This window comes from Diadema antillarum, unplaced genomic scaffold, assembly GCF_040938485.1.
Source record: "Diadema antillarum isolate AM-2024a unplaced genomic scaffold, OU_Dant_1.0 seq00001249_RagTag, whole genome shotgun sequence".
NCBI lineage: Eukaryota > Metazoa > Echinodermata > Echinoidea > Diadematoida > Diadematidae > Diadema > Diadema antillarum.
The window spans coordinates 10,493-31,774 of NW_027272035.1; the positions used below are offsets into that span (position 1 = coordinate 10,493).

Below are 21,282 nucleotides of genomic sequence, written 5' to 3' on the forward strand. Positions count from 1 at the left end.
GATGACAGTTGAAAAAAGCAAAATCTATATCAATATCACATTGCTGGTTGAAAAATACCATTAACTCTACTCTTTTGCCAGCAAATTAATCAAGGCCAACTTCAAGAAACAAATTCTACTTTGCCTATGTAATAGGAAACTCGATCAAAACTTGGTCACCTTCCACTCTAACCTGTGTTCCTGTTTATGGACGAAATTTGTGACCACCCAGCTAAAAACTTACAAGAAGTCACAGATTAGGATTCTCTTTAATGGACCAAAATATGCCATTTGGGTTGACCAGCTCAAATTTTTAAAGTTTGTCTTAACTGGGAGAACAGTCTCTTTTTCTATTGACTATCAAAATTTGGTGGCTTAAAGCAAAACTGAAATTGAGATATTAGCAGTTTTCTAGATCACATTTTATGGGGGGGGGGGGGGGGGGGGGACAGGCATTGCTTTCACTGGTAAATAAAGTGTATTTTAATTGATACATGCACAGCATGCCTGAATGGCCCTAATCTTTAAATCTTGTTTACTTCCTTTTCTATGAAAGTGCATCTCCTAACTTTCTCTTATTTCAATCACATTTTGAATGGGTCAGGATGGTCCAATTTTAATAAGTTATATATCATTTTACAGCTTAGAGCTTACTCTTTCAAACTATGTAGAAAAGAGGAAATTAATTTTGGTCTCCTATTTGTGGGTTTTGAACTGGCTGTCACATTTGGTCAGGATTTGGGAAGGACTTGCACAAGACGACTGTTACCATAGCAACCACATCAGCTCCTCTATCCTCTCTCAGTGTAGTGCTTCCACCTCATCTTTGTAGCGCTGGTTATCAGCAGCAAGCTCGAAATCAGAGCGCAGCTCTTCCTCGCTGAGCCTGTCTAGGGAAAGGTCATTGCAGGGGGTACTGAGACCAGACCCAAGTCCATCATCCTGGACTATGCCAAGGGCCAGGTCCTGGTACTCCTCGGGCAGTTGAAGCATCTTCTCTTCGTCCAGATCCTGGATGAGGCTCATACTGGAGATGCGACCATCAGCTGTGGAGGGTGACATGATAGGATGTCTCTTAAAGCCCTTGTATAGTTTTGGCTACAAAGTATGTCATAGAGTGCTTCAAGCACCCATAAACCTGGTGGCTTGGCACTTTATTACAGCCAAAACATAGTTCTGGTACGCCTGCAAAAATTGTCAAATTTTGCTCCCAAATGTGAACGCATGCCTAGGAAAAGTGCGGAATAACGCTGCAATAACAAGATATTCGATGGGTAACGATGAAAATGCAAAATATTAACCAAAAAGGTTCAGTCTCAGAACTTACCCAAACGAGGTCAGGCTAAACTCGGTCTCGGGGATAACTCGGCCTCGCTTTGTTGACGGCGGGCTGAGTTGTCTTGGTTGTCCCTCTGGAGTGTACAGTGTTGTACTATGGGAGCTGCGGCCTGTATAGCGCTTCGCGTTCTGGCTACTTGCAGTAATGGTCCAAGTTGTTACAACGTGCGCTTCAAAAAACCTTTTGGCGCGCATGCAAAATTAGTGTGCGCCTATCAAGCACGTCTAAAAACAATCAAAGACGCTTGATAAACTGAGACGCGCTGTCTTTGAAGTTTTTCAGCGTCTTTGATTGTTTTTAGAGGTGCTTGATAGGCGCACACTAATTTTGCATGCGCGCCAAAGAGGTTTTTTGTTGCGCGCGTTGTAACAACTCGCACCATTACTGCGAGTAGCCAGAACGCGAAGCGCTAGTTTATACAGGCCGCTCCCATAGTACAACACTGTACAATCCAGAGGGACAACCAATACAACTCAGCCCGCCGTCAACAAAGCGAGGCCGAGTTATCCCCGAGTCCGAGTTTAGCCTGACCCTGTTCGGGTAAGTTCTGAGACTGAACCTTTTTGGTTAATATATCGCATTTTCGTCGTTACCCATCAAATATCTTGTTATTACAGCGTTATTCCGCACATTTCCTAGGCATACGTTCACATTTGGGAGCGAAATTTGACAATTTTTGCAGGCGTACCAGAACTAAGCTTTGGCTTTAAGATTCAACTGTGTGATTTGTTCAAAAGGCACAGAATGGGTTGAAAACAGTGCAAATGAATGAGGGCTCCCATCTCAGTAAATGTTGGATAAAGTTTTCTCTTTCTTTTCTTCTTCTTTTTTTTTTTGGGGGGGGGGTAAATTGGAAAATAGCAAAATTCTGCTGCATCTTGCTGATGTCTTGCAAAAGTTTTCCACAGTTGGTAAAATTGGTTGATGATAGAAAGCTGACAAGCTGTGTGGTACCACTGCCAGTATACAGGTATTTCGGTAACCCTCAACAGGAGGTTAGAAGTGTCACTATTAATCCGTTCCTCCAGCAATTCTCCAAGAGCCTTCTATGCCCCCAAACAAGATTCTTCTTGCTGGTCCACAGAGAATGGACAGGTTGGTAATCTACCTGTGTGAAAGCAGTCAGGTGGTACATGTGTCCCCTTTCCATGGTTAATGACATATGCCATATGTCAACAAACAATGAAAATATAAATCGGGCGAAAGGTACGAATAGAGCGTGCACTGACGGGCTCACAAACTGTTTTGTTATACACAAAACGAGGCACCAATGTGTTTTTTTAGGAACAACTCGCAGGGGGAATTAATCATTAAATCTTATCTACTTACCAGTGATTCTGCCTTCATTTGAGGCAAGCTCCCAGGTGAGTTGCTCCAGGGTCTCTTTGTCTGCCTTTTCCTGATCACCAGCCAGCCCGTGGTCATCGTACGAGGTCAGGTCATCGCCGTCGACCTCGATGCGGCTGCTGCTCCTGTCCGGTAGGGTAGAGGCACTGGACGTGGCCGAGTGGTCATCGGTGAGTCTCTTCTGCTGGCTGAGAACCCAGTGGATGGTGTGGTCATCATCCGATGCTCCTGCCTTCACTCTTCCCGACTTCCCAGACACCTTTCGGGACGTACCCGTCCTCTCTGACTTCCCCCCAGCCGACGGTTGGATGGGCTTCTCGGCCGATGTTCGGATGGAAGAGCGCTTCCTTCCAGCCACACCCGAAGACTTGGCATCTCTGGACTGCTTGGGAGGGGATGGTGAGAAGACTGTCACTGGCTGGTCAGGGTGGTTGGAAAGACTGCTGTCAGGACGCCAACTGGTAGAGGGACCTGCCAAAGCCAAGGGACATATCAAAATTGATATCATGATCGATGCAGCGACACTTCCTTGACTTACATTCATCTTAAAAATTGCAATACATCAAAAGATCTGCCAAATTTCTGAAATCAGCAGCAGCAAATCATCAGACAAGTTAATCCGTTGAGGACGAGTCCCAAGTATACTCGGGCACGTGTCTATGGGATATGTGTGTTGGAGCAAAATCAGTGATCCATCCTCAATGGGTTAAAGACTCGAGTGACACTTAAAATCCACATCCCTGCAGATTTAACCTTCTGTTTTAAAAGTGTCAGAGAAAAGTCATTACAAAACATAAATATCAAGGTATGGTATATAACAATACATACTGAAATCATTTTTTTTTTTTTTTTTTTTTTGGGGGGGGGGGGGGGTTGACAGGTAACTAAAAAGGATTGATAAATATATGTTGCTCCATACACCCAAAGCAGTTTTGGTGTCCTTTTTTTTCTTCTTCTTGAGAATGGATACCATACTCTTTAGCAATTTGTTTGTGGTGTTGTTTCTGTGTGGCTAGGCCATTAAAGCCCATTGTATAGATCACCTATCTTTCTGGTTTTTTTTTTTAACAAGGCTAGCACATTATCTGTCAGAATACATATCTAAAATGAGAACTATGCTTGAGTTTAGAATTAAAGAAAAAGAGAAAGAAAAACCACACAAACAATACAAGCAAAGGTAAAATTAATTACAGAGAAAAACATGATGCTCTTTTGGGTAGCATTAGATACTTTGGAAATTAGTCAAAGATAACTGCTCTTGAAAGAAATCTAAGCTTATGAATAATATGTTAAAACAAAGCATTAATTCCAAACCTTTATAACTGCACTCTGGTAGTTCATTGGTAGGAGTCCTGCTGTCCTTCAACCGATCTGGTTCCTTCTTTTCCTTTCCCATCTCTGCCTTTTCACCTGCTTCCCCTCCTAGGATGCCACCAGTGAAGAAGGCACCAAGCCCTTCTCCATAACCCTGGTGTTGCTTGGTAACCTGCATCCTGCTAATCTCCTGCAGGTTCCTGGAGGGAAGGGTGGTGAGACCGGTGGAAGGGGGTCTCTCTGGCTCCACAGCCCTTCTCCTGGCACTCTCTTTTCCACTCCTCTGCCCCGCCCTGTCCGGTTTCCGCGACGACTCCTTGCCCGACCTGCTTGAGCTGCCTTTTGCGTCTGCAATCTGCTTACCGCGAATCTCGTTCCGCGATGATGCACGACTGCTCCCGTTTCTTGCTGTTGACGAGGGTTTTTTCTCCTCTACCTTGCTTCGCTGTGATGAAGGTCTATTCTCATTCTTCCCTCCTATTTTTTTCTGATTTGGTCCCTGAGATGGTGGTCTGTTCGTTGTGGCTTTTATTTTCTTATCTTTCGCAGATTCTGTTGGCCTTGAGCCTACTTTGCCAGCAGTTGTCATCTCAGTGGATGGTTTGGGAGAGTCGTCATGCTCTGCTATCACAACATCAGATTGCTTGGAGTTGACGATGGTGGTGCGGGGTGAGGGCGTGCTTGTTGTTCCGTCCCACTCCTGTACACTGTACACTGACTGGACATCTATATCCTTTTCATTCAGGGCGTCCTGGAAAAGTAACAGGTGGACAGTGAAATCCTGCATCATCTACAAGCCATTTTCATTGGAAGCCACCATGATTAAACAGACACTAACATTTCGTGTGACCAAAAACTAGCACGAAAATGAAAGCACTTGAATATTTTTGCTTCTTTTATGCATCACTTTGTAATGTCTCACTTCTGTTGAACTAAAAATACACAAAATTCATCTGACTGAAAAAGCGCAAAAGATTTCGCATGCGAAAATATCCACTTTTACAGTATTACATAAAGACATTCTACAAATCCGTTCTACAAATCCTGCAGATAAATCACTAATTGGACATCCTAGGTTTTGCTATTTGGGAGGTGCTCTTGAATTTCAGAAATGGATACATATTCAGCCATCCACTAGTATGAATCATCCAATCCTGTATGAGTTTCATACACTGCCCTCTTACCGCTTCTGTGATTTCCACAATGGTGACATTGCTCTTGGGACGTTCCATCTCAGCTGGAGGGGTCTGTCCGTTACCACCAAACATGTCGGCATAGCGTTGGTGCTCCTCTGCCATCTCCAGCTCCTCCTCTGCAGAAATGGATGATTCCAATCAATGAATTAAAGATGAACACTGCCTGACATCTCTGATAATAGTGGTAATAATAATCACTATTATCAATAGTAGGATGAAAATTACGATCATGGACTTCACATGCAAAGCATCATGAGGCAGCTGCTCACAGAGAGTCTATACTCATTGCTGTTCAAACTTACAACTAATTTCATTTTGGTATTATTTCTCTGCCTTGAGGCCTACTGTGTGCTAGGATCTCGTGAATATGAGGAAGACGACTCAGAATAAGGGGAGATGACATTCAGGGGCCATGTTGAATCACACTTCGTCTTGATTGCACAGCTTCAGTAAGACTGTTCAAGCACACAGTGTGACTTACAGACAGTGAAATTGTCATTCCTAATTCATAGTCTCTCATATTTTCCAACTTGACCTCTCTTTACTACCAGTCAAGTACGACATGTGTTATTGAGGTCAGACACACACCCTTTTACTCTGGACATTAAGTTCTAAAGAGGGGTTTTTCCCTGTTGGCCACATCATGAGTGGAAGATTGTTACTCTACACGGAAGTATGTGTCTGGCTGTTGTGCCCTAAATATGTCTTACACCAGGATTCACAGGATGCTGAACCAAGCACACTAACCTGAGGGGTTGTAGTGACCGTTGGTCAACTCAGTATCTCCCGTCTGGGACTCAGCCCCCCTGGCCAGGTAGTGGTCAGCCAGTTGGCTAGGGGTAGGGCTCAGCGCTGAGGGTAGCTCGGTGCGCCGGTGCTTCTTCAGCAGAAGACGATCGGCATAGCTCAGCGCTTCGTTGTCACGGAAGTTGATCTCTACTGGCCGCTTGTCCGAGTTGTCCACTGCAGATGTTCCGCTACCCATGTCATGGACTGTGTCATCGGGCACAAAGATGAGAGTTAGGCATATGTAATAATAATGAAACAAAGCAAAACAAGAAAGGAGAAGGGGTGTGAACAGCTGAGCAAATGAGATCAGCAAATATCAAATATTTGATGAGTAAAGTGAAAACATTTATAATTGTCTCTGTATCTTCAGAACTTTACTTTTGTTGAGCTGGTTTTACAAATTTCATTCTCATGAATTTTCTCATACCAGTAAATTCTTCTGGAAAACAAACTTGATAATATGAGTTCTATTCATCCACAGAATATGACTTAATACACAAAACTATGTGTGATCATCTTAATTAACATCTGATAAAGATGCTGGGTACATAGCGATGACCCAAGGAGCACTCACCACTTTTCTTTCCATCCTGACCATTCTGAATTTGCTGACCCCCTTTCTTTGCTTGCCTCCATTCTGCGAGAGCTGCAGCGAAAGAGGCAGCACTCTCCTCCTCGTTGTACTCGCCATCAAAGAGACTCTTACCCCCCGGACCCGGCGATGGATTCTTGTGTGCAAGCAACAAAGATGTATTTCAAATCAATAGAAGTGTTCTCAATATAGGAAAAGAGGCATGGGTTAATGGTTTTAGGGACAAAACATTGTGGGTAGTGATTTGGCTCAGCTGACAGCATGTCTGCCTCCAGATCCAAATGACCCGGGTCCGATTCCCAAGTCTAACTGAGCAATGTTGTGTGTACTCATAACTTCCCCTCTAGCAGGAGTCAAAATCCTCAGATAGGACATAAAATGGAGGTCTCATGTGTGTGAGAGTCGCAACTCATACACATCAAAGATCCCGCTTCATTCATTCATCGTAAAAGAGCAGGGTGCACAACACGGTGAAGTGGTCCTGCCTCACGTCCAACTGGACCCCATGAAAGACCAGCTAGTGCAGCTGAATATGGGCTATCCAGCCATCTTCTCAAATGGAACTAGAAATGTCGCTATGGCGACTGATGCCTCCGCCATAATGCATGATTCTCCCAATAGGGGTATAGTACAATGTCTTCACAATGTGTGATCCATGACAGTTTCACATAACTGGCAAAAAAATAAAAATATGACAGGTTTGTCAGAAATGACTTGAATGTTCACTTTCCTTGAACTGGGTTTGCTATAATTGCCGAAGAGTGCAGGTACACATATTTGGGGAATTGAATTCTGACAGACCCTTTTATAAGTTTAATGCATTAAGTAATTTCCAAGGTACAAATGTATGAAGAAAGAGTGTACTTAGAGTACAAAATAGATATATATTTTTTTTTTTTTTTTTTTTTTTGGGGGGGGGGGGGCATTGAAACCTGGCCTTTGACCCTTAACCTTTGACCTTTGACATTCTGGCTGGAAATTTCCTGGAGAATCTCCAATAGGTAATGCATGTAGATATTAAGTTAAAACTAATAATAAAATGCAAGCATTTCATATACTAGTGTATGAGGGAAAATAATAAAATATTGAAGAGTTGACCTTGACCTTTGACCCTATGACTATTGACCTATGACCCCTAAATTTCCTAGATAATCTCTGCAAGTCAGTACATGCGTATGTACCAAGTTCCATGAAGATACATTGAACCATTTGTGAGAAAAGTGATATTACAACATTTTCACCTAACCTTTGACCTTTTGACCTTTGACCTTATGACATGAAACTCTCTGGAGAATCTTTATGCAGTAGTACATGTCTACACCAAGTTTCAAGAAAATACCTTAGGGCATTGCATAGATATTGGGGAAATAGCAACATTTTCAGCATTTGACCTTGACCTTTTGACCTTTGACCTCTTGCCAATGTCACTAAAATCTACTCAACTAATTTTCCCATCATACATCATCCTTGGACCAAGTTTGGTGAAAGCTGCTTCATCCAGTTTTGAGTTATCACGTAAACAGATAAATTTCAGGATTTGACCTTGATCTTTGACCTTTGACCTCAGTCCGATTTCACTAAAAAAACTAATCAAGTAATTGTCCTATCATACATCATCCTCCGACAAAGTTTGGTGAAATTTGCTCGATCCAGTCTTGAGTTATCGCGTAAACGGATACAATTTCATGATTTGACCTTTGACCTTCGGCGGATTTCACCCAAAATCCAATCAACTAATTGCCCCATCATACTTTATACTTGGACCAAGTTTGGTAGAATTCAAGTCAATATTACTCAAGTTATCGCGTAAACGAAAGAGGACGGACGTACGGACGGACGGACAACCCGAAAACATACTATGCCTCCGGCACCACTTCGTGGCGGAGGCATAAAAATTAAACAAACAAAATTCATTAAGATTTTGTATTATATCATCTCCCCACTATCCAGTGTCAATTGTCCACTACTTAAACTCAAAAATGGAAATCTAAATCTCATCATTGTTGAATTTTTAACATTGTCATTTGATATTTTGACATGAGTATTTTACCTCACAGTCCATCCTACGACCACTTCTTTAGTGCAGGTATGTTACAATCATAGAAACAAAACATGAAGAATCTCTGCAGAGAATTGACTTACAGCTGGTGGCGCTGTTTGAGGAATGATAACCTTGGTCTCACTGCTCATGGAATGGCTGTCTGCACTGGATGAAGTTTTTGTGACACTGGGCTTGCTGTTACTTGCAGCAATGCTGTTCAGTGATAACAAGGCAGAAATATATCAGGAATCGCTCAACTGTTCATTTCAAGGTACGCATGTTTGATTTGCTGCAAACAAGTCAAGCTGACAAACTTAAAAACTCCTATCAATTTCGAATGATCTAGATGAATCAAAGGCTATACAGACATGCACAAACAGTCTCTTGGTATACAGTGTATGTAAACTTGCATACATAAAGGGAAAAAAAAACAGTGCATACTAATTGTTGGTACTGCTTTCTCAAACATATTTGCAGAAAATCACAGTGCCTACAGAATTGTATATTTGTGTTACTATCCTAGAGCAGTGGGACATCGTGCGCAGCACCCTAAACTATCTGCTCATTGCTTCACATTCTGGGAGCCCACACAGGGAACTGCAAAAAAAGGTAAAGTATGGTAAGGTCAATTACTGTATACGCCATATATTTTGCAATGTTCTTATGTTCACAAACTTTGCGAGTCAGGTGCTTTTCGCAAATTTAACAACATGTGAATATATCAACTCTCACACCACCATGAATTGGACACACAAGTGTACATTTCTTCATTCATTACTGTACTCCATGATCAAAAATTTAACAACTCGCGAAGGCCTATAACATTTTTAAGAGTTCACAATACTTTAGTGCAGAAAGCCTACAGCCGTTCAATTAGAAAGAATTGATATGAAAGCACGAAAATACTCACCTGTTATGTGGAGAAGTTTTTTCTTTGTCAGGTTGGTACGGGATGGACCGATGCTGACGGAGCGCCCCCTTGAGGTGAAATTTTGCAAAGCAGCCAGCGCAGTAGTTTTCACCACATTCCATGCAAGTCTAAAGAGGGAAAAGACAGCACACAAAAAAGAACATGTCAGCATTTAAGAGTGCACATGACATCTAAACCTTTACAGTTTTATGGCCTGAGAAGTCAAACAGCCTTGTGCTCAACTGATTTCCAGCTCATGTGATCAATGGAATGGAAATGCATTCATATTGTCAATTTAGCAAAATGAGGCTTTTAATGGTGAAAAGAGTCCATGATATCAGTCCCTTGTTGCTCCTGGTACTGGTATCAAAAGAAATGTCATAGAAGCAGCTGCCATTTATTTCAGTTCATATCACAATATTCTTGTCTTAAATCATGTAGCAACATTAAATATCTAAATCTGAAAACATTGTATCTATTCTTTAAACAAAAAATGGCCTGACAACCCTTCAAATGCTATGGATCAAACAGATACTAGTGAAATATTCAGGCAGAACTTTCATTCTTATTTCTGATACAAAAGATGGTTGAACTTAAATTTCATCAATTCTTTTCTATGTTCTCTGCCATCCTATCTGAACTTTTGTACAAAAGGACAGTTTTTGGCTCATTAAAGCACCTTCCATTTCACTGCACAATGGCTCCTGGCTAGCCAATTCTCGTTTGCTCTCGTTCTACAGTCATATGATCATCAACTGACCAATCAATGAAACACAAATTGTCACTGATGGATCTTAGATCATCTTGTTAGTGTAGTAGACTCTGGATTAGGGATTACCAGTTAATGGGTTAAACACTTCAACTGCATGTGGCAGAATCCAGCAGGCTTACTGTCCCATCATGGAAGGCATCATAAAGATGTTAACTCTTTTATTTGCCATGGTGTAAACCCCCTGTGTGCCACATTATTCTGAGACAGCAATGTAGTCATGCTTTGGGAAAACATTCTGTTTTTCAAATCCACGTAACTTTTAGAGTTTCGTTACCCTGGACATATAATGAGAAAAGTAGTAGAGAAAATGCCAAGCTTTGCTTTGATGTAAAATTGTATGACAAATCTAAGATTGTTTTTCTTTGTAATGACCAGAAGCTTAATTGTAAGGCATGACTTTTAACACAAAACAGTGAACAAACTTGGAATTTACTTGTAAATCCAGTAAGGAACACCACTTGAAAGTCAATCACCACATCAAATGCCAGCTACATGTGATAGAAATGGAATCGTGAGAAACCCTTTCAATGTATTTTGGCATTTGGCGAATTACCAATCAGCTTGGGTGGGTTTGTGCGTATATTTAAGCAGAATATGCAAACTTGGCATGCTGTAGACTTGAGTTTGGCGTGCGATCGTGACACACAAAAGAGTCATTAAACTGTTCTTTCAGTGAGACTCACCAAAGCCACAGCTCGCTCCTCACACTGACCACACGCTGGCCCAGAGAAGGATTTCCTCACTGACGCCATTGGCTCTCCAGCTGGGTACTTCTTGGGGGCACGATTCGGCACCTCTGTTTCAGTCAATGTTATTCGGTGTTAGTTTACAATCTTAGTGTCTGGTTTTCCTTACAAATCCACATCTGTGCTACAACATCACTACAATTGTTAACTTAACTTGACAATTTACATTAGCATACATGTGTGCTATGCATTAAGCATAAGCTGAAATTTTACCTTCTTTTATTTGTCACGAGCTATGGACTACCTTTAAGGATAGATCTCAGCATAAGTTTCATTAAAACCTACATCATAATTCAAGGCTGCACTGGCTTCAAACAATACACATTCAGAAGCAGGAGCAATAGCAAAGCTGTAGAATTAGGGGTATGGATGCTGTCATTGTGTGATTGATTGTGTAAGAGCAGGTAAGAGTTTATGGGGTTTATGGGAGAAAACTCTGTATCTTGCACAATTCAAGAATTTCAATGGACAGAACATAATATGTGACCAAATCAGAGAAGTTTTCAAGTGCACCATCTCAAAAAGTTCAGTTTTGAAAGTCTCTGACTTCAAACGAGAAGGTTAACTCTGAAATTGCCTTGTCACCTAAGAGTGTCCACTAATAGGTCAGAGCCAATGAAAGAAAAGGAAAGTAAAAATGAAAAATGACCAACACAGAACTCACCTATTGGTGTATCTTTGAGAACTTTGATCTTTCGGACCTAAGAACAGACAACATAAAAAACAAAAAGAGACTTCATTTAACATTTTTCAATCTGTCATAAAGTTAATGTGTTAAAAAAATGCAAAGCTATTGCATCATTATCAAAAGACAGAGACATCAGTGACATAAAGCGAGAACAAATTTATATGACATAAAGTAAGTATCAAGTCATTCCTAGTATTGACACATTTCAGTTGAAAAAAAAATAAAGAAAAAGAAAAGGAGGAGCCCATTCCTAAAGTTTATGGTTTCAACTCTTAAACACTGGCAACTCTTAAACACTATGCTGGTTAAATACGAGCTTTATAATGAACATTGGTAAGTCATCGTTGTTGGAGCAAGCTTTTGGACAGTGGTTCTGGAAGAACTTTGAATCTTGTGGTAGTAGTTCAACCTAAATTTTCAGACTGTGCATAAATGATGGCTGAGAGTAATATTTGCCCTGTAGGATTTCACTCCACATGAGAGAAAGCATACCTTCGGTTCTCCAGGCTTGGCAGGTTTGGTAGGACTCTTCTTTTTCACGAGTTCATTGCCGTGTGTTGTCAAGGCGCCAGGTTTCCCTGATGACCAGATTCCACCAGATCCAGCACTCCCCTGTCTCCTGCGTGTCATGAAAAAGAAGCACATTCACTGATGAATGAATACTGACTTAAGAACAGTGCACTATTGTTGTTAACTGTAAGGCAACTGCATGAAGAATGTAGGCACATCTTGAATCAATGTGGACTGAATTCAAAGAATGCCGACTGACTGATCATCAACTTTTGTCATTGTCATCTTTAAACCAAAGTTGCACTGTTGGGTGGGATTGCTTCTCTGTTGGTTGTCATGGATACCACTACTCACTCTCTCTCCTGTTTCTCCCGATTCATGGCCAACTTGAGCTCCCTCAGTCTCTCCTCCATCCTGCGACTGTCAATCTCCAGCTGCCGGGTCACCTTCTTGGAGGTGTTCAGTCCCCTGCAACAATTACAGATTGATTTGACCAACCATGCTTGATATACATTACATTCTCATTTCAAGACATAAATATGATGTAAATAGACAACACAGTATGCAGTGTTTTTAATTTCTTTTTTTATATTGATCACGCCTTACTTTTTTTTTGTTTTGGGGTTTTTTTTTATATCTTCTCTACATCAATACAATACATGTTGTTGGCTTTAAAAAAAAAAATCATGTGGAGTATTTGAGGTTTAATGACTGTCTTTACTATGACATCACCTTTCAAAATACTAAGAAAAACAAACTTAGTCGATCCTGACTATTAGAGTGAATAAGAACATTTTCATGCCTTTCATACCAACTTTTGCATCATATTCGCAAAACTTTCACAAATCTTAAAATCTATATAGGATGCATAAACTACACTACTCAAATCACAATACTACTACACTATCACAGCATGAAAATCTAACTTCAAAACCAGACTAACAACTGGGAATTTTATCTCACTGTACATGGCATTTCCTAACACCACTGAACTGCACTAAATATACGTTTTCACAATTGGACTTCACCCTCAGTATTACATTTTATGTCATATGAATCTCAATGCATGGAGCTGTACCGGCACCCATTTATTTTTTTCCTTCTGTTTTGTTTTATCTACTGTTCTTTTTGTGGTACCATCTGACACAAGACTTAGGTTATGTGAGGTATGACAGAATGAATGATAAGGCTCTTCAATTTTCAACAATATGTCTACTGTCATATAATATGAACACAAACTTGCATTTACCTCAGCTTCATAGATACTGGCTCTTTGGTTGAAGTGTGGAATGGTTTGGAAGCCATTGTGCCTTGGTGCAGAGAGTCCTTCCAACCAGACTGTTTTGACAAAACATGTGAGAAAAAACTATAAAGAGAGTCAGTAGCAAATATACAGGCTACTGGTCACTGCAAGAAATGTTACCGAGGCTTTCGTCCTGGATATGTTATCACATAACAATTCAAGCAGCAAATACTTACATTTAATACGTGTATATTCACACATACACAACGTCAACTATGTGCCCTAAATACTGCATTCTCTGGCGATATGGCTGCAACATCGAATAAGCCGCATCCCGACTTTGGTGATGAAAAATGGAATAAGAAAAATCTGAGGGATTTTATTCTGATCAAAACATCATTACATTTCAATGTCACTTTTGATAAGAAACTTTGTTATCTCTACATGTTTACATCCAAGTGTTTTCTCAATGATTTATGTTTGTCTCATCTCAATTTTTCTGGTGATGCAAACCGCATGTCAGGATTTTGAATATTTCTCTGTGTAAAGGGTTTGAAATTCATAGTTGTAATACAGAGCAGCACCAGGCAGTAGATTTCTACATAGACCTCTAACTTGTTAGTTGGGGTCTAGTGTTCTACACTCATTTTTCATGAGCACCCCTCTGGCATGGAATCACCTCCCACCTAACTATACACAGCCCAGTCGCTGTATAAATAGCAACAGGGCTGTACCGGAGCGGCCCACAACACAGAGCAAGCTCAGCGCAAATTTTACGATCGTGTTGAGTTTTGATACTTGCCATCATTTTTTGTCACCTCAAACTCATTAAATGTAATCTTCATTAATGACACTACATAGCGCCCTAGCTATGTTATCGATATTGACATACACATTTCACAACTTACCGAAAATGAAGATTATATGCAGCATGTGCGAACGGTACATCTGATACTGTAATCGGGAGTTCACGCTAGATAGAAATGTATCGGTATTCTGTAAGTGTAAGTGTAACCGTACTGTAATTTACCCACACATTTTAACATTACTCATTAGACTTGGGCCTTTAATATACAATTACATCGTTTTAAAGTCCGAGACGCTGGGACTGGCTGGGTTTCCAATTTAGTTTTTAGGGTGGTAGCTGTAGTATGACTAATATAATTAGATCTAGAACCTCTAAATTTATATCTAGAGTAAGTGCACTAGTTCGCGGCCATGCACCAGTTCGCGGCCGGGCCAGCGGTCTCCAGTTGATAAAATCTGGCCAATGGGCTGGCAGCCCGGTAACTTGTCACCATTCAACGGAGAATATCCTGCACAACATCAACATACCTGGGACTAACAGCAGTGCGAGGTCTAGTCGCTGTAAAATCTCTTGGAAACCAAGGTGTTCACCGCAAGAGCTTGAATTATAGGTATTATTAACACGTAAGTCAACTATTCTGGACGTAGCTAGACGGCTGTCATGTCCTTATATGTCGTTTTCTTGTTGAAATATTGATCGTAGAGGAGGGTTAGAATGTGATGACTACTCACCACGGACGATACATTGAAAATGACGAATCGCGAAGGAAACGGGGGGAGGTCGCGAACCGGAACACCATAGAGGGCGCTTGCTCTATATCGCGTCCGGGGGTAAAACGCCAGCCAAAATAAGCGTACAGAAATATAGAAAAGCATTTGAAATAGAACAAAAATATATTTTTTATTAATAAAACAAGTAAATTGAAAAATAAGATCACGCATCCATATACTTTGATGACTTGTAAGGGCGTGCCTCATAGCTGTCCCTGATCTTCAGTTCTGCTGTCCCTCATATTCCTTGAAGTCCTCTTCCTCTTCCAATTTGTCAATGGCTCATATTCAGTAATTTGGGGAAAATTTTGAGGAAATAGTTTTATTAATCAAAACTAATATTTATAGATTGGGAAAATAGCATTTACAGTTTGATATGTTTCATTCTTGATGGAAAAAAACAAGTCACTTTGCGCTGGACAAAACCCAAAAGCGCGAGGCGGCCGCGAACCAGAACACCCCGGCCGCAAACCGGAACGCGCTGTACCGGATCGCGGCCGCGGTCTTTTTTGACCAACGGGATGGACATTGGTCTTGCAATGGTGACAATATGGTGTATTGGTAAGTGGTCAATCTCTATGATATAACCTGGATTAGAGCAATCTGCACGTTTGCATTTCAGAGTGGAAAAACCCTTAAGCGGCCGCAAACCGGTGCACTTACTCTATAGAATCTATTGTCATGGTTGTACATTTAACTTGTGTTGTGTGTGTGCATGCAGCATGCAGGTTGTGTGCGACTTCTTGGCCAACTTGAAACTCCCAATTGAAGGCTCACTTTTTGTTCGTCTTGTAAATTTCGGCATGCAAATGGCCAAATGCAGAGAGAGGTGATTAGTTGTCTGAGCTGAGAACGTCCCTCCGTCGTGAGTGGCGCGGAATCGTGATCGTGTTGTTCACAGGCACATTATTTACACGACATAAATGAACACATGTGGGACTAGGCATGGCACCCTTCCATTGATTTGTTCGTAATGATCGTAGACAGAACCAGTCGCATTCAGATCTCTCTCTAGTATCTAAATCTGCTCTGGTGCACATCCTTGCATAAAATATGTTATCTTCATAGTAAACAATACTTACAAAACAGAAGTCTGTTGTTGGTTGATGTTGCTTTCCACCACGGGAATTCTATTGCATTTCTTCCAAGCACATCGTTTACATTGACAACGGAAGCGCCATTGGAATTCAAAATGGCGATACTATCGTTTATCGTAGTCTCGATCTCCGCAGCAGAATATGCGCAGTCGCCGAAATGACCTCACATCTCTTGGTTGCTGTACCCACCCACAAACGCACCCCTTATACCGTACTTCGTTAATGAAATGTGGTATTTATAGACAGACCTAGGTAAATCAACGAGTATTGTATTAAGACAGATACGTTTTTTTAAAAATCCGTGAAAATAAAACAAAGAATGAAGTCAGCGTGACACAGCACCATGACGTAAAAATATAGGAAAAAACTTGTAACTTGTATACATGTATGTACTTGTAATTTTCCCTACATTTACAGTACATGTCGTATCCTGCACTATTTGTTTGTTTTGTTTGTCTGTCGTTGAGGCCTATCTGCAGAATAGAATGTAGGCCCTACCCAATAGGCCTACAAGATTTGCATTTGTGCCCACGTTCCTTCAATGAACATAAATATTGTCAGTGTATACACATTTTCAATGTATTTATATGATATCAAAATGATGAAAAATATAATTCTAATCTTGAACTTGAACTCATACCATAATCGTATAGTAAGTCATACGATGATGGGTTGGTAAACCAGGGGCGGATCCAGGGAGGACCGCAACCGGCGCACGCCCCCCCCCCCCTTTATTTTTTTGTTGAAACAGCAAGAAAAGAAAAAAATGGGGGGGGGAGGGGTGCGTGCGCCCCCCCCCCCCCCCCTTTAATTTTGTAAACGCGCCCCCTCTTCACGGAATTCCTGGATCCGCCCCTGTAAACTTAAATGCCATGCAGGCAAAATTTATGCTAAACAGAGTTGGTCATTGCGGACTTATTTGGGCCTGGCGGCTCAAATGAAATTGCCACAAGACTGGGATTTCAAGTTCTTCATAATCTCTATTAACTTTCCAAAATGAAGCGATGAATTTCCGAAATACTGTTCATAACTACTGAGTATCCGAGTACAGGCACAATGGAGTTGTATATGTCGTGAGAACACTAGATTCCTAATCTCAAGATTCTCACTTGAAGCTTACGTTACACTACTTTCAAATAAAAACATCCATAAATATTTTATAATAAGACTGTGACAACGCAATATTGTTTGATTTCATGGATGGAATAGCTTCTGTATCATCAAAGTTTCTAGCGAGTAATGATAGGGATAGAAGGTTAGAATACAGAAAACCAAGATTCGTTTTAATTATATACATGCGAATTAATGAGATACCATTGAGCTTTGGTAGAAGAATATATCCCCAGCTATATCGGATTTGAAACAAATTTACTGGATTTTTTTTAGACCTTCACTGAAAAGGATGCTAAAATTACTAGTAGCATGTGACAGATCTCATATGCTTTTCTGTATATACGGAACTATATATAGTTAAAATTTTTTAAAAAGTTCTGGTGGTAGCGTAATTTTTCAATGAAAGTACAAATGTATCTATATCTGTTGAAATCTTATGATGTACAACCAAATTAGGTTCGGTTTCATTGTCTCAATCAAGTCGTTTGTTTGGTTTTTTTTTAAACAAGTATTAAGATATCACACAGAAATCATTTTTTAAGGAAAACAATCTGTCTAACATAAGTTTACCTCAGATATTTCTTTTATTGTACCAGACAACAGTGCGTCTATTCTCTTTCTCTTTTTTATATCCGTTCCTATGCATTCATACCGGCATATACACCCAATCAATCGCAATATCGAACCAGGGAGCGTTTTATTGTTTTATTATTGCATATCCATCCATTGCATTTCCATCATTGTGTCCACGATGGCATGTGTTGTACCATAGTCTCATTTCCCCCTTTTTGTTCTTTTTCTTTCTTTCTTTTTTTCTTTTTCTTCTTCTTCTTCTTTTTTTCCTTCCTAAGTTAATTTCATGTCAGTTGACATTGGTTTCTTTGATTTTGTGTACGTATTTTTCGAGGGTCCCATACCCTACAAGCTTTGCTTTTTAGTGGCACCCTCCATTTCCATTCCAATCTTTGTATTATGTATATGTATATACCCTTAGAAAGGAAATTCTATTGTTACTCGTGACCACTGTACGTTTTCTTTGAAATTGTTACAAACATGTTCTGTATATGTATTGTATATATATATATTTTTTTTCTGTTTATTCAATGGAAATGGAAATAAAATTGAATTGAATTGAATTGAATTGAATATCCTCTATGGTATAATGCGGATAATATTCGTTATTCTGAACATCCGTTGATCAGAAATCGAAATAAGGTTTATTATTTGGAAACACACAAATTCTGCATACTTAACGTGTCTGTTAGTCCCATAAAGGAATGGGGTTAATCAATTCGAATATTATAGTACATATTTATAGCGTTTTTCAGATGGTTCGTTATTCTCAAGGTTCATTCTTCCAAAAATGAAATGAGGTCTGTCGTTCCGAAGGTCCGTTAGTCCGAAAATTGATGAATAAAGGTTGTTATGCCGAAGGTTCATAAATCCGAAAATGAAATAAGGTTTGTTAATCAAAAAGTGGAAAAAGTTGCATAATCATTTTATAACGAACCTTCGGAATATCTTTAACCCTTATTTCATTTTTTAACAAACTGAAACCATGCAATAATGAAAACTTCTGTATGCAAAATTTGTCGAATTTACAGTTACTAATTAACACCGCGTATTAATCAAAATGTTAATCAAAATTAATGATGTAGCCAGTTAAGGTACATTGTACAAGGCGAAAGTACATTCCTTATTTTTGGCAAACTCCAACACACTTGTAAAAGTTGACTAATTCACTACTATTAAGACAATACATAATTCCCTGTCTTTCCTGTCCTCTTTATAACTCCTTCCACGCTATAATTCGTCTTAGTTTTCTCTCTCTCTCTCTCTCTCTCTCTTTTACACGAGAGGTCCCTCGTGTTTGTGTGTGTGTGTGTGTGTGTGTGTGTGCGTGTTTGTGTGACTGTGTGTACCACTTGTCACTTTTGCCCTTTTCAATTTGCCTGAGCATCATACTTAGGTTCAGTTCAGTAATTAGCTATTGTCCACTATAAGGAGAGTACAAAATACAAGCTTTGCTTTTCAGCATAATAAAAAATTATCTCCTTCATGCTGATGTATATGTTTAATTGCGTTTGCAAACGCAAATGCATTTAGTTTTTTGAAAGGTGTGCATCACATGATTATGGTTATACCGCCATCAACATTTTAGGCCTAACAGCAGCACATGTCTTGGGAACATAAGAGGGAATCGTTGTGTTTTGTGATTACAGTTCGTTATTCCGAAGGTTCATGATTCAGAAGCAATGGAAAAAGGTTCGTTAAACATTCTGACGGTTCGTTAGTATATAGGTCTTTTCGTTTTCGGCTTAACGAGTATCATTTTTGTTATCGGATTAACGAACCGTCCAAATGATGAACCCTTATAGTTCATTTTTGAAAAAATACCAACAACTTTCGGAGTAATGAGCATTATTCTATTTGCGGTTTAATGAATCTTCCGAATAACGAACTTTATTTTATTTTAGGATTAACGAACCTTCTGAATAATGCCGCAAATATTCGGATTGAATTAACCTATCTTTTATTTTCTGATTAACGAACATCTAAACATAATCTTTTATACAGGAAATTTGTGTGGTTCGAAATATAGAACCTTCGGAATCACCTTATGAGAACCTGATGGAATGTTAACTTTCGCGTATATAGTGCATTCATCACTCGTAATTCGAGTGAGATGCTCGCGCATTGTATAATGGATCGAGCAAGAATTAATGGCATAAGGGGGATCAAACAATGGATGATTAGAAAAAACAAAACTTACACATTCAACAGAAACAGGATCTTTTGCAGACCTCCCAAAGATGACTTTTGTGCAATGAAACTTACATTATCCCATTTATAACCACACTATAAATATTTGGCATTTGATGAGCAAAGGTAAAGTTGATACAAATTCAGAATAATGAAAGTCTGAAGATTTCTTACTAGTATGGCAATTTCCATGTCTGATCCTATAGGCCGAAGTAAAATTAAACGGAACTTATCAGATCGGTGATGCGGAATTGAATCGTATACAAGGACACAACGTTGCTTTTACGATTCGAAGAATTCAGCCATACATTTCCTGTGAAAGTCGTTGATACATAAGGATAATTTTCTATTTTTGAAAGCCTGTAGCATTTATATACATTGTTTTACATTCGGATATCAGTTACCACAATGCATGTCCGACATTACACAGCCATGATTTCCTTTTAGGAGACGCATTTTTTTTTCTTTCTGGAAATTGGATAGATCAAAATGTGTCACAAGATTTATGAAACTTACCCTGCGGCAAATCCCTCATTTTCAGAAGACATAATTATATCAAGCAAATTCGATACAAAATCATGAATTAATAATAAACATCAGTAAGTACTTCAAAAATCTCTTTTGGTCGCCAATGATATTGTCCTTTTACATATACTTTTATTGAGTACATTTTATGAGCCTTCTTTGATGAATTCAGTGAAGGTGTTATAAGAATTGTGACATGCAATTTTGATAAACCATGAGTAACTGACAGATGATTGGTTCCTGAATTTATATTTTGTAATGATATAGGCCAAGTTTTTGTCTGGTCGTTTGATGAAGTTGTTTTTACAAAATAGGCTTATAGGACTTCTCAGGATACAGGATTACTTTATAGTTGTTAGAATATTGGTCAAAATACATGTGACACGATATCTTTGAGCCGAGATAATAGTGGGATTGACCATCTACATATTTTTTTTTTCACATGTGAATTAGTTTTTATTGCAAAATGGTCTAGTTAAGCTCCATTTTAAAACATTTCAAAGTAATTCCATCATCAGATAGAGCAAAATTAAACCTTTCCAGTAATATACCTCACTTGTAACATAACAAGAAATATTGTAGAAGTTATGATTAAAAATATCCTGTATTTTCTTATTCTGTTTCTGTGTCTGTTCCGGTTCCGTCGGTATGACTCAGAATTAACTGTACTTCACCAACTTTGTTTTTAGCAGCTTTAGGCCCTAAGCACACATATCTCAACTTAACAAGAATGGATTTAG

The 21,282-nt window shown here is 39.5% G+C and overlaps 1 protein-coding gene across 1 annotated transcript; it reads right to left on the minus strand.

Moving 5' to 3' along the window:
- Window positions 1–500: 500 nt before the first annotated feature.
- LOC139745290 (uncharacterized) lies at window positions 501–13,528 on the minus strand. Its single transcript, XM_071655689.1, has 13 exons — window positions 13,473–13,528; window positions 12,578–12,691; window positions 12,206–12,332; window positions 11,690–11,726; window positions 10,963–11,075; window positions 9,508–9,635; window positions 8,699–8,810; window positions 6,539–6,692; window positions 5,923–6,168; window positions 5,164–5,291; window positions 3,980–4,730; window positions 2,648–3,136; window positions 501–1,025 (listed from the first exon to the last, which is right to left on the minus strand). Exons 1-13 carry the CDS (start codon window positions 13,526–13,528, stop codon window positions 781–783), a joined length of 2,700 nt encoding a protein of 899 aa, XP_071511790.1. The 3' UTR covers window positions 501–780.
- Window positions 13,529–21,282: the final 7,754 nt, after the last annotated feature.

Excerpts from the sequence above, each read along its gene's own strand:
- LOC139745290 (XM_071655689.1), bottom strand. The coding sequence starts at position 13,528 with ATGGCTTCCAAACCATTCCACACTTCAACCAAAGAGCCAGTATCTATG. Across the intron at positions 12,692-13,472 it reads CCAGTATCTATGAAGCTGAG|GGGACTGAACACCTCCAAGA; the intron begins GTAAATGCAAGT and ends TAATTGTTGCAG. Across the intron at positions 9,636-10,962 it reads AGGAGCGAGCTGTGGCTTTG|ACTTGCATGGAATGTGGTGA; the intron begins GTGAGTCTCACT and ends TTCCCTCTTTAG.